Below are 12,274 nucleotides of genomic sequence, written 5' to 3' on the forward strand. Positions count from 1 at the left end.
TCCAGAATTCCTTGCCCCAGCCCTTTAAGAGATAACTACTCTGAAGAACCTTGGAGAAGAACAGGCCCCCTTAAGACAGTAGGTCTCCACGTATATGCCTACATACACCCACTCTTTTCTTGGGTTAGGGCGGCAGCTCACTAATCTGACTGCTGCCCCTTCTCACCTCATTAAAGGTGATCTGTTCTGTAAAGTGCGGGTCTCCTTCTTCTGAACCTCACCTTCTCTAACTCCCTTACCCTACAAACTTACAAACATCTTACAAACTTCCCCAAACCAGGAGGAGGAGTTCACCTTCTCTGCAGTCTGTTTCATTTATAAATGTTGTTTAGTCGCTCAGTCGTGTCAGACTCTTTGTGGCCCCCTGGACTGCAGCCCACCCGGCTCCTCTGTCCCCATGGGATTCCCCAGCTGAGCACCCTGGAGTGGGTTGCACCATCCTGCCCTTCAGGGTTGTAACTGTAGAGCTGTGTGTAAACTACATGTGATGTGTTCCCCTCCGCAGTGGTGAACTGCTCCGACCCAGGCTTGGTGGAAAACGACATCTGTCAGTCACAAGCATCAGAGCCTCCCCGAGGGTTTTAAGTATGGAGTGTCGTGTATCAGTATCAGTGCAAGAGGGGCTCCTACCTGCTGGGATCTTCTGCCCTCACCTGCATGGCTAACGGCCTGTGGGATGGCTCTCTGCCCAAGCGTCTGGGTGAGTGGGGTCGTCTGGGCTCTCATGCCGCAGAGCCCTGAACACCGCCAACACAACATGTGTTTTGTTTTTTTAAGTATTCACACAGGTACTGATTTTTTACCTGACCCCATCACAAATCGTATTAATTTTTATGATATCTTTAAGAGGGCAAGGAAACCGGTCAATTCCGCCTGGACCCTGCTGTCCCTGTGTCTACTCCTCAGCACTCGTTTCCTGCTTCAGCCCGGCAGGTGGGCAGACCCACCGGTTCACCCAGGTGCCAGCAGCCTCCAGACTGTGCCTCTCGCAACACGCTGCCTCCCTGGGGTTCCAGGTTCAGAGATACTGCAAACAGCTATAATGTGGAATCTCCATCTACTGACCCAGTATCTGTGGCCAGAAGCATGGAGCACTCTGGGCGCCTCATTTGTCTCATCAGCTCTTCTGGGACAGTCCACTGTGAGCCTGATAAAGACAACACATCCTGGTTGGCACCTCCTCCTGACCCTTAGGTTTAACCAAGAGGAAGAGCGGGGTGCTGCTCCGGGCAGACAGAATTGCAGTCACGGCTCTGGCTTCCCAGAAAACGTTATTAACAGTATGCAGATGAGCAGGGGCGTTTTCTTTTTCACCCACTAGCTACATTATTACTTTCTTTCCTTGAAATAGCATATTGTCTTTGAGTTCAAAGAGAATCGTCTTGTGTCTTTTTAAACCAGTCTGAAAATGAAGGAAAGGGGGTCACTCTCCTTGGTCCTTTAAAATTCAATCAGAAATAAAACCATTCTTAAAATCAATATCTTATCTTTTTAGTATTCATTTTGTGTGCATAGAGAAAATGGGAAATGACAATTACATTATGAATTGAAATACTGAAAAAATGTGATAGTCCATTTTATCCCTCGTGATTATAGCGTTTCTGGTACATTTGCAGAGTGGACTGGTGCCGGAGACTTTTCCTGCAAGTCAAGGCCCCTCAAAGCCCTTTGAATATGCCTGGAAACCTGTGTCAAATTCTAAATGTAACAATACAGTTAATTCCTATGGAGAAAGAGAGTGATGCCTTTCAAAAACAAATGTACAGGCTTATATGACCAATAAAAAATAAATCTATAAATGTTACAGTTCTCAGCTTATGTTATATATTCTGATTTTCTGTGCCTTCACACATGGGAATTTTTCAGAGAAATTAGTTTTATTTTCTCCCCAAAGATTTGCTGAGCCTCTTCCCTGGCGTCCCTGAGACTTCCATTACTGGTTGTGATGATGCCCCTGTGCCCCAGGCCTCTAGGAACCTACTTTTCACTGACCTTGTTTTCCCAGCTGGCGAGTTCCCACCTCTGCTGTCCTGAACTGCTGGGGCTACCGCAACTTGGGAACAGCGCTGTCAGAGGAGCGTTTTGTTTTCACAGGCGCTGCAGTGGCTAGGCTAGCTTCCATCTCCATTTGTTCTGTTCACTGCTTTTTTTATTTACCTGGAACTGATCGTTCACCAAGCACGTCACTGATTCAGTGCTAGTTAGCTTCTTTTTAGGACTCTAGTAAACTCCTGTCTCCAGTGAGTGGAGGTCAGGAGGAGAGAGTGTCAGGGGAGGGCGACTGTGACTCGGGGGCCCTGGGGCCTTTCTGAAGCCTGCCTCTCTGGTTGGTGTTGCTCTGCGGTTGCCGATGACAAAATGCAACCTCTCTTGGATGTAAAATCAGCTCCCTTTGGATCACTTCTGGCACCCTCAGTCCAGTTAGTTGTTTGAACATGGTATAATTTTTTTTAATGGTTAAACATGAAAATTTTGGATTTTACAAAAAGAGATATAGAAATCTTTACCATCCTGTAGTAATCTGGGTTCTAGAATTTTCTTTTTTGAGGAATAATGATCAGATGATGGGCCTCATTTGGTATAAAGAAATAAGTGGAACACTTGAGGAAAAAATAAATCAGTAATTTATTATTACTTTTTAACTTAAACATTTTAGTAGAGGATACATGTAAACGTATAGTTGGTTCACTTTGTTGCACAGCAGAAACTTAACATAATATTATAAAGCACCTAGATCCAATTTTAAAATACTAAAAAAAAAGGCATTTTAGATTGCCACCTATTCAAGGAAAAATTGTTAGAATGGTCTTTCTAGACAGGTGATCTGGAAGAGGGAGCAGATTTGACTTGAGTTTTGTCCCCATGCAAAGCATACTAACTGAAAAAATAATGGTGGTAGCTTTGGGGATCTGTGTTAGTCTGTATCATTTTTGTATGTACCCTACTTACTTAGGATACAGTTAAGGAAGATGGAAAAATTTAGGTAGATGACTTTCTTTTTGAAAATCTCAATGTCAATTTCTACCTTCAGCACAGCTACCTTAATAAAAAAACAAATAAAAACAAAGTTTCACTGACGGACCCTTTCCTGGTCTTCAGTAATGTGTGAGGGAGGGTTGTCTGGAAGTTGACGCTTCTCATCCACAGGGTACCAGGGATGTGTTTTTGTTAATAGGTGGTGATTGTATGAGTCTCTGAAGTAGAGTGACCAACACAGAGCAGCTTCACAGGAACAGTGTACTTATTGATTATTTTCTTTTTTCTCAAGTGATATCATGTGGACACCCCGGTGTCCCTGCCAACGCCATACTCACAGGAGACCTGTTCACGTATGGGGCCGTGGTCCACTACTCATGCTGAGGGAGCCTCAGTCTCGTGGGCAACAGCAGCAGGACCTGCCAGGAGGACAGTCACTGGAGCGGAGCCCTGCCCCACTGCACAGGTGGGCTGGTGCGGGCAGGTCGTCTGTCACGCGAAACACGGACTGGGGGCTCCCGTCTCTAAACCGGTTACTAACCCTCTCCATCCACGCACGCCCCTAGATACACCACCGGCATCTTCGGCTTCTTCTCTTTAAATGAATGCCTGTCCCACAACAGTTTCTCCACCATCAACAATCACATCGGCCCTGTTTGGAGAAGAAATCATCTTAATTCTTCCAGGAATGTTTCATAATAAAACTCAGTGGATCACACCTCTTACTTGAATTTTTTATTCCCAACACACCTTCCCCCATCTCCTTGTGGGCATCCTCACCAGCATTTCCAGTGAGCAATTCCTGCACTCATGGCCCCAGTGTTTTGTTTCTTCCAAAGAATATCAATTATTGTCACTACCATATTTTAATAAACTATTTTGATTTTAGGTACACGGAAACAACTTCTTAGAGTCTTCTACTTTTGTGTTGTAATAAAGAAAATGTTTCTCATAGGATTTCCAGAATGTTATGACTGTGATCATGTTTGATATACATTTATATAAAGTTTCATTCTCTTTAAACGTAACAGCCCTGTTTTAAACAGCATCATCTATTGCCATGTGTTTGTGTTCTGCAGGAAATAACCCTGGATTTTGCGGTGATCCTGGGACCCCAGCCCATGGGTCCCGGCTTGGAGAGGAGTTTAAGGCCAAGAGCCTCCTCCGCTTCTCCTGTGAAATGGGCTACCAGCTGCGGGGCTCCGCCGAGCGGGCGTGTCTCCTCAATGGGTCCCGGTCAGGACTGCAGCCCGTGTGCGAGGGTGAGTGGGTCCCAGCCTGAGAGGTGGCGCTGCAGGTGGAAGCCGGGTAACTCTCTCTGAAATGACCAGCGATGTTCCGCAAAGTCCTTCAGCTGTACACTGTTTCTACAGTTAACTAATCTATCCCCACCCCAAGCGTATTGGAGAATCCTCAGGAAGCAGACTGGGCAAATGGGGGCACTTGGACTGAACAGAAGAAGGCAGAACACCACCTTGCCCTCTGACAGTCCCCGGTCTGAGGGCGGTGTCTGTCTGTCTGTCTGCTCCTGGTGACATCTCCGAATGGCTCTGCAGGGTGTTCTGGTCTAGGGAGGTGTCTGTCTGTCTGCTCCTGGTGACATCTCCAAGGGGCTCTGCAGTGTGTCCTGGTCTGGGGAGGTGTCTGTCTGTCTGTCTGTCTGCTCCTGGTGACATCCCTGAGTGGCTCTGCAGTGTGTCCTGGTCTGAGGGCGGGTCTGTCTGCTCCTGGTGACATCTCCGAGGGGCTCTGCAGTGTGTCCTGGTCTGAGGGCGGTGTCTGTCTGTCTGTCTGCTCCTGGTGACATCTCCGAGGGGCTCTGCAGTGTGTCCGGGCCTAGGGAGTTGTCTGTCTGTCTGCTCCTGGTGACATCTCCGAGGGGCTCTGCAGTGTGTCCCGGCCTAGGGAGGTGTCTGTCTGTCTGTCTGCTCCTGGTGACATCTCCGAGGGGCTCTGCAGTGTGTCCGGGCCTAGGGAGGTGTCTGTCTGTCTGCTCCTGGTGACATCTCCGAGGGGCTCTGCAGTGTGTCCCGGCCTAGGGAGGTGTCTGTCTGTCTGTCTGCTCCTGGTGACATCTCCGAGGGGCTCTGCAGTGTCCTGGCCTAGGGAGGTGTCTGTCCTCACCTGATGACCATCTCGGTGTGGCTCTCAGTATGTTATGGCTGGTGGGGCTGAGAACGCATGTGAAGGGGCTGTGAGCAGGGCAGGTCCTGACGGGGCTCCCTGCTGCTGGAAGACGTTTCATTCACATGTTACTCCCAGTCTGTCAGTGCCCTGGTCTTAATTTCTTGCACTTTAAAAAAAATTAACTAACTTATTTGACTGTATGGGGTCTTAGTTCCCTGTCCAGGGATCAAAGGTCCCTTGCTTTCGGATCACAGAGTCTTAGCCATTGGACCACAAGGGAAGTCCCTCTTGCAAATTTGAACAGTGAAAAAACTAAAGCAGTTGAGAGTAAGTAAGTTTTCTGTAGAAATCTCACTTTGTTGCTGGGGTACCATACTATGAGTTCTTTCCCAACAAAACATAAATGAATTCATTTATTTGATTAGGAGAGCTTAATTGGATTTCACTTCATGATGTACTTATCCCAGACTATGCAAAGTGCTTTTAAAATAGCATTTAGTTTATCAAAATGGTGTTATCATTGACTCAATGCACATGAGTTTGTGCAAACTTCAGGACATGGTGAAGGACAAGGAAGTGTGGCATGCTACAGTCCATGGAGTTGCAAGGAGTCGGACATGACTTACCGACAAATTCAGAAATTCAGAGGGTTCCTATAAAATCCTTTAAAACTTTTCCCTTAAAATCTGTGTACAAAAAGAAGTTACTAAAATGTTTCAATGCTGAAAATATTTCTCAAATATTCAATGTTCCACAAAATTGGTTATTTCCAATTGCACTGTACCTGGAAGAGGGTATGGCAAGCCACTCTAGTGTCCTTGCCTGGAGAAACCCCAGGGACAGAGGAGCTGGCGGGCTGCAGTCCATGGGGTCACAGAGTCGGACACTACTGAGCAACTAAGCACAGCTGCATTGTACAGAAATCATGGAAAGCTGGGTGAGTGATAGCTCAGTTACACTCAGGGAAACCGCAAATGATGTCTAGGAATATATGACTAATCCCTTCCCACTCCTGCACACACACTTACAACTCTTAAAGTTGTAGAAAATCTATCACTTTCTGTTTTTTCTTACTTGCTATCATAGGTTGGTATCTTTGGGGCACACATTATTTTCTGTAGAAAGTGGGATTATCAGCAACTTTTCATTGCCACAAAGGTTAGCCGTGACCCATGTACTCAATCCCCTGACCAAGGTCATGCCCCTCCTAATGAATTTACCTTCTCTGAATCTATTAAAAAAAAAAATTAGATCCTGATGGGATACTTCAATAAATTTTAAAAATGGGTTCATGAATTACAAAAGAAAAATATTTGAAAAATTCTTAAGCATCAAAAACCTTAAACTTCTGATAACTATTTTCATCACTTTAAATCATGTTTTCTTTTGTCAAGATCTAGTCTTTGAATCACAGGCTCACTGATTTAGCTTTTCAAATGGATATATCTTACCAAGTTGTGTAAACATAACTACATCTTTGGGGTAACTCCTAATCCTCCTTCCCAGGAGATTATGATAAAGTTGACCTTTATTCATGTAATGGACATGTGATTAAAGTGATGATAATGAAAAGAAAAATACTAATAGGACTATGTCTATACAAGACGGTGGCATTTTGCACTTAGTATGGCTTTCCAGGTAGCTCAGTGGTAAAGAACCCAGTGCAGGAGACGTGGTTTCAATCCCTAGGTTGGGAAGATGTCCTGGAGGAGGAAACGGCAATCCACTCCAGTATTCTTGCCTGAAGAATCACCATGGACAGAGGAGCCTGGCGGGCTACAGTCCATGAGGTAACAAAGAGTCAGACAAAACAAAGTATGCGTGCACGTGTGTAATCTTACAACAGGGAGCAATTACCTTTTTTATCCATTTTATAGTGAAGACACTACATGCTGAGAACTCGAATTGATCACTCACATTGATTTAACTTGTATGAGCAGAGATTCAAACCTACTACTAACTCAGTTTAACAGCAATCATCCTAATATAGTATGATAAGTGAACAATATTGATACCAGTAAACAATAATGTATATTTGGAAGAAGTATGATGCTACCTTTCTGAACTGATGATGCTATCTTATTCAGTTCAGTTGCTCAGTCATGTCTGACTCTTTGCAACCCCATGAACTGCAGCATGCCAGGCCTCCCTGTCCATCACCAACTCCCGGAGTCCACCCAAACCCATGTCCATTGAGTTGGTGATGCCATCCAACCAACTCATCCTCTGTCATGCCCTTCTCCTCCTGCCCTCAATCTTTCCCAGCATCAGGGTCTTTTCAAATGAGTCAGCTCTTCACATCAGGTGGCCAAAGTATTGGAGTTTCAGCTTCAACATCGGTCCTTCCAATGAATATTCAGGACTGATTTCCTTTAGGATGGACTGGTTGGATCTCTTTGCAGTCCAAGGGACTCTCAAGAGTCTTCTCCAACACCACAGTTCAAAAGCATCAATTCTGCACTCAGCTCTCTTTATAGTACAACTCTTACATCCATACATGACCACTGGAAAAACCATAGCCTTGACTAGATGGACCTTTGTTGACAAAGTAATGTCTCTGCTTTTCAATATGCTGTCTAGGTTGGTCATAACTTTCCTTCCAAGGAGTAAGCGTCTTTTAATTTCATGGCTGCAATCACCATTTGCAGTGATTTTGGAGCCCAGAAAAATAAAGTCAGCCACTGTTTCCACTGTTTCCTCATTTATTTGCCATGAAGTGATGGGACTGGATGCCATGATCTTAATTTTCTGAATGTTGAGATTTAAGCCAACTTTTCACTCTCCTCTTTCACTTTTATCAAGAGGCTCTTTAGTTCTTCTTCACTTTCTGCCATATTAAAAATTGAATAAAAGACAATGATCTTTTATGAAAAGGAGGAACTAAATTTACTTTTAAAAAGATGTATTTAAAAAGAAATTTTAACTTGTAATTTTCAAAATATCTTGTTTTCTATCATCCTTAAAATGTAACCTGTCGTTTTGCTTAAGTGTCAGTCTTTGTATGCCTTGAAACCTCAAGACCTTGGTATAAAAACAGATATGCTGACCCTGATTCTAATTTGCACTTTTATAGGCATGATCATCAGTGAAAGAATCCCTGTCAGGAAAAAAAAAAAGTTAACCATGAATTTGACTATATCAAATACAATATTAGAGGGGACTTTATAAACATCAGGGTGTCATCATTATGATGGACATTCCTTTACTGACAACACATCTGCATGTAAATTAAGTTGAGTATGTTCCACAGTCACCTGCTTTATTTTGGCATGAGTCTCTCACAGGTCACTTTTGGAAATTGCTCGTAGGTTTTAGTAGCAGATGTGGCGGGAATGATACGCAGTGACAGGAGCCTCTTGTCACAGGTGGATCCACGTATGTGGACAAATGCCGTGTCAGGTCTGCACCCACGCCTGTGAGCAGTAACTGTGCAGAGGAAGCAGTGGGTCAGTGTTTGTGGGGTGGGGGAATGTTCTTGAAGGGGCTTGGATTTTTGCTAAGTGAAACTTTAATCTATGTCACAGCTGTCAAAGGATTCTGAGGTTTAGAGGATGTTAGGTATCGTCTGCCTCAGGACTGGTAAATAGATCTCATCTCAGATGTCAACCAAGAAACCACTGAACGATCTGTGTTAGAAGCGATTGTAAATCCAAACCCAGACTCATCAGGGAAGAAGGTTATAACTGATTAGTTATAGCTGAGGTAGGAAAGTGAAAGTGTTAATTGCTCAGTTGTGTCCGACTCTTTGCGACCCCAGGAACTGTGTAGCCTCCTAGGTTCCTCTGTCCATGGGATTCTCCAGGCAAGAACACTGGAGTGGATTGCCATTTCCTTCTCCAGAGAATTTTCCCAACCCAGGGATCAAACTAGGTCTCCTGCATCACAAGCGCGTTCTTTACTATAGCTATGCTATAGCTAGCTATGCTATGTTTGAAGCATAGGCACAGGCATAAAAGCACCAACAAGTGTACTTTTTGTCAAACAAGACCCAGTCCAGGTTCGATGCATGATACAGGGTGCTCGGGGCTGGTGCACTGGGATGACCCAGAGGGATGGGATGGGGAGGGAGCACGGAGGGGGTTCAGGATGGGGAACGCCTGTACACCCACGGCGGATTCAAGTCAATGTATGGCAAAACCAATACAATGTTGTAAAGTAAAATAAATAAATAATTGGAATTAAAAATTTTTTTAAAAATCTAGTCTAATCTGAGAGTATGTGCATTTTTTAACATAATATGATAAGGAATTCATAAATTTCTATTATAGTGGCTTTTATTTTGCAATCTGGTTTCTTCCATATTTTTAAGAAGAATGTGTATTTGTTTACAGGCTAAGTTTGAAAGTGGAACAACTAAATAGGCCAGAGTATTTCAAATATTTTGATGATTCTCAGAAAAGGGACTCATGATCCATTGTTGGCATTAGAATTCACATTCTTTGTATGTCTATTGTGCATTATTATTGTGGGAGGATTAAGCAGGAAAAGTAACCATTTTTATGGTAAATAGGTTCAATGAAAAAAGGCAAAAAACCCATAAAGGATTGAGATCATCACATTGATACACACCCAGAAGCTGCTGAGTTTCCCTGTTTGCTAAGGAAAGAACGTACCTGACAGATACTCAGAGGGCAGAGTTGCTACCCTGCCAATCCTCGCTGAAGTCTCCATGTACATGACGACACTGTGGTCATTTGGAGAGATTTAAGTTGCGGCCATCCCAAAGCCGGTCAGGGGCTAGAGTTTTTGTGGGCTTCCCAAGTGGCGCTAGCGTTAAAGAACTGCCTGTCAATGCAGGACACAAAAGAGACTCAGCTTTGATCCTTGGGTGGAGAAGATCCCCTGGAGTAGGGAATGGCAACACAATATTTTTGCCTGGAAAGTCCCTTGGACAGAGACAGCCTGGCAGGCTACAGTCCATGGGCTCGCAAAGAGTCAGACACGACTGAGCCCAAATACAGAGCTTTTATAGACAGGAGGAGGGCGCTACATGTAGAAACAGCACAGACAGCTCTGACGGTCATCTTCAGGTTGGTTGTCGGTGGTCTGACCAGCATCATCTGGCTCTTTGAGTGCAGTCAGACTTCAGTTCCAGGACTGGTTTGCCCCCATTTCCTCGAGGCCGGTCCTGAGACTTGTGGCAGCCTGTGTCACGGCTGCAGTCCGCTCATCGTGGAGTTAACTTCTCCACCTGGCGGGGGTCTCCGTCTCTGCCCAAGAGCTCACAGGACATGGCTCACAGTTTTATCTACAGCACTGGAGGAGGAACTAGTAAAGGCCCTTGACTTGTGACTAAACTATTTTTATTTTGTCTTGTTGGACTGCTTTCTTTGGTTCTGCATTTTCTCACTTCTCTGATTAAATTCTTTGTTTGGCTACAGTTTTTCTGCAGATGAAAGGCAGGCAGAGGATGTAGGGGTGGGGCAGGACCTCAGTGTCCATCTGATGATTTCTTAAATAAATGCGCGGTCCGTTATGCAGACGGCCCTCGACCTCTCGGGTTTATCGCATGGTGACAGGTCTCCCGCTGCTGTTCTGTCTCCCCACAGCTGTGTCCTGTGGGAACCCGGGGACGCCCGCCCACGGCAGGATCGTCAGCAGCGATGGCATGCTGTTCTCCAGTTCGGTGGTCTACGCATGCTGGGACGGCTACAGGACCTCAGGGCTGACCACGCGCCACTGCACCGCCAACGGGACCTGGACCGGCACGGCCCCCGACTGCACGCGTGAGTGGCCGCCGGCCTGGCCAGACCCAGGTCCCCACAGTGACTCACGCTGGACTGGGAGAAAGGAGCTGATTTTACAGAGGCTGTGTTGTTTAATCCCTAGGGAAAAAAGGATTATATCACATGTATGTTTGCTAATAGGACCCCTTTCTAAGCACTTCTAGATTTTTCTTCACTTTCTTATTTATATGGTTAAAAATGCTTTGCCTGACTGGTTGGGTTGGATATTATAAAACTGAGTTCGGAAAAGGCAAGGTTCATTCTCTCTGTAGACCAGTTAGTCTGAAGGGAAATGGTGCAGGAGCCTGGTTCTCTGATCTCAGCCTGTGTCTCTGTCCTTGACTTTGTGAGGTGACCCCTCACGACATCTAGTTAAGGACAGAATGCGGATGACAGCTGTCATCCACAAAGCCGACCACCAGTGGAGTAGAAATAAGCGGTTCCAAACATGCAGCCTCCTGATGGCCGGCCAGCGAAACTGTCCCCTAGAGAGAGGCTGGCATCGCTGTGCTCAGCCACGGCGTCGTCGCTCTGAAGAGCAGCTTAAGGAGAGTCCCTTAAACAGAAGTCAGGAGTCAGTCATCCCGTGATGATGGTGTGTCTCTCTGTGTCTGTTCTCTGCTGGTTAGTCATCAGCTGTGGAGACCCAGGGACCCTGGCGAACGGCATCCAGTTCGGGACCAACTTCACCTTCAACAAGACGGTCAGCTACCAGTGTAACCCCGGCTACACCATGGAGCCCGCCACGTCCCCCACCATCCGCTGCACCAAGGACAGTACCTGGAATCACAGCAAACCGACCTGCAAAGTCGAGTGTTGGGGCTTCTCTTGTGCGTCACTCACACATGGAGACTCTTTATTGAGTTAACGTTTTACATCAGTTTGCAAGCATCCGTGTAGACCTTCTATGTGCTCAGCATTCCTGTAAACTCATTCGCAAGTATTAAATCACTTCCTTTTCTTATTACCTTAATCTTGATCTTACAGCCCGGAGACTGACTCACAGAGAGTTGCAGTAAATTCTCGGGTTGCAGGTCAGACATCAGCCTTCAGAGACGACTCCGGAGTCGGTGCTATGAACCCAGTTCTGTCTCGGTGTGTGTGGCTATGTCGAGTCTGTGGCCGTCATCACGGGGCTGGAGAGGCGGGTCACATCCGATCATCAGATAGAGCAGAACAGTGGCAGAGACCACCAGTGTCCTGATGCCGGTGGGCCTCGGGCACTGAGACTAAGGAAGCCCCACCACGAGGAGGGGGTACAGGGAGGTTCCCCCAGTCTTCATTAGGGGTTCTGCAGAAATCTTTGTTGAACGAGTGCACAGATGGAGGGAAGGTGAATGGCAAGAGGAGGGCCCGTGTCCAGCTTCTGGGCGTGCGCGCGCGCGTGGTTGGGTCTGTGTCTTTCTCACGTGAGAAGGTGTGAGCGCCCGTGAGAAAGTGCAGGG

General features: G+C 45.9%; 1 protein-coding gene across 1 annotated transcript; it reads left to right on the forward strand.

Annotated features, from left to right (window-relative positions):
• The first annotated feature begins 657 nt into the window (after positions 1-657).
• Positions 658-11,986, forward strand: LOC136176347 (CUB and sushi domain-containing protein 1-like). Its single transcript, XM_065946515.1, has 5 exons — positions 658-700; positions 907-933; positions 4,056-4,238; positions 10,653-10,829; positions 11,459-11,986. The coding sequence occupies exons 1-5, from the start codon at positions 658-660 to the stop codon at positions 11,695-11,697; spliced, it is 669 nt and encodes a 222-aa protein (XP_065802587.1). The 3' UTR covers positions 11,698-11,986.
• The last annotated feature ends 288 nt before the right edge of the window (positions 11,987-12,274 follow it).

This window comes from Muntiacus reevesi, chromosome 10, assembly GCF_963930625.1.
Source record: "Muntiacus reevesi chromosome 10, mMunRee1.1, whole genome shotgun sequence".
Lineage (NCBI taxonomy): Eukaryota > Metazoa > Chordata > Mammalia > Artiodactyla > Cervidae > Muntiacus > Muntiacus reevesi.

Excerpts from the sequence above, each read along its gene's own strand:
- LOC136176347 (XM_065946515.1), top strand. The coding sequence starts at position 658 with ATGGCTAACGGCCTGTGGGATGGCTCTCTGCCCAAGCGTCTGG. Across the intron at positions 701-906 it reads CTCTCTGCCCAAGCGTCTGG|CACTCGTTTCCTGCTTCAGC; the intron begins GTGAGTGGGGTC and ends TCTACTCCTCAG. Across the intron at positions 4,239-10,652 it reads ACTGCAGCCCGTGTGCGAGG|CTGTGTCCTGTGGGAACCCG; the intron begins GTGAGTGGGTCC and ends GTCTCCCCACAG.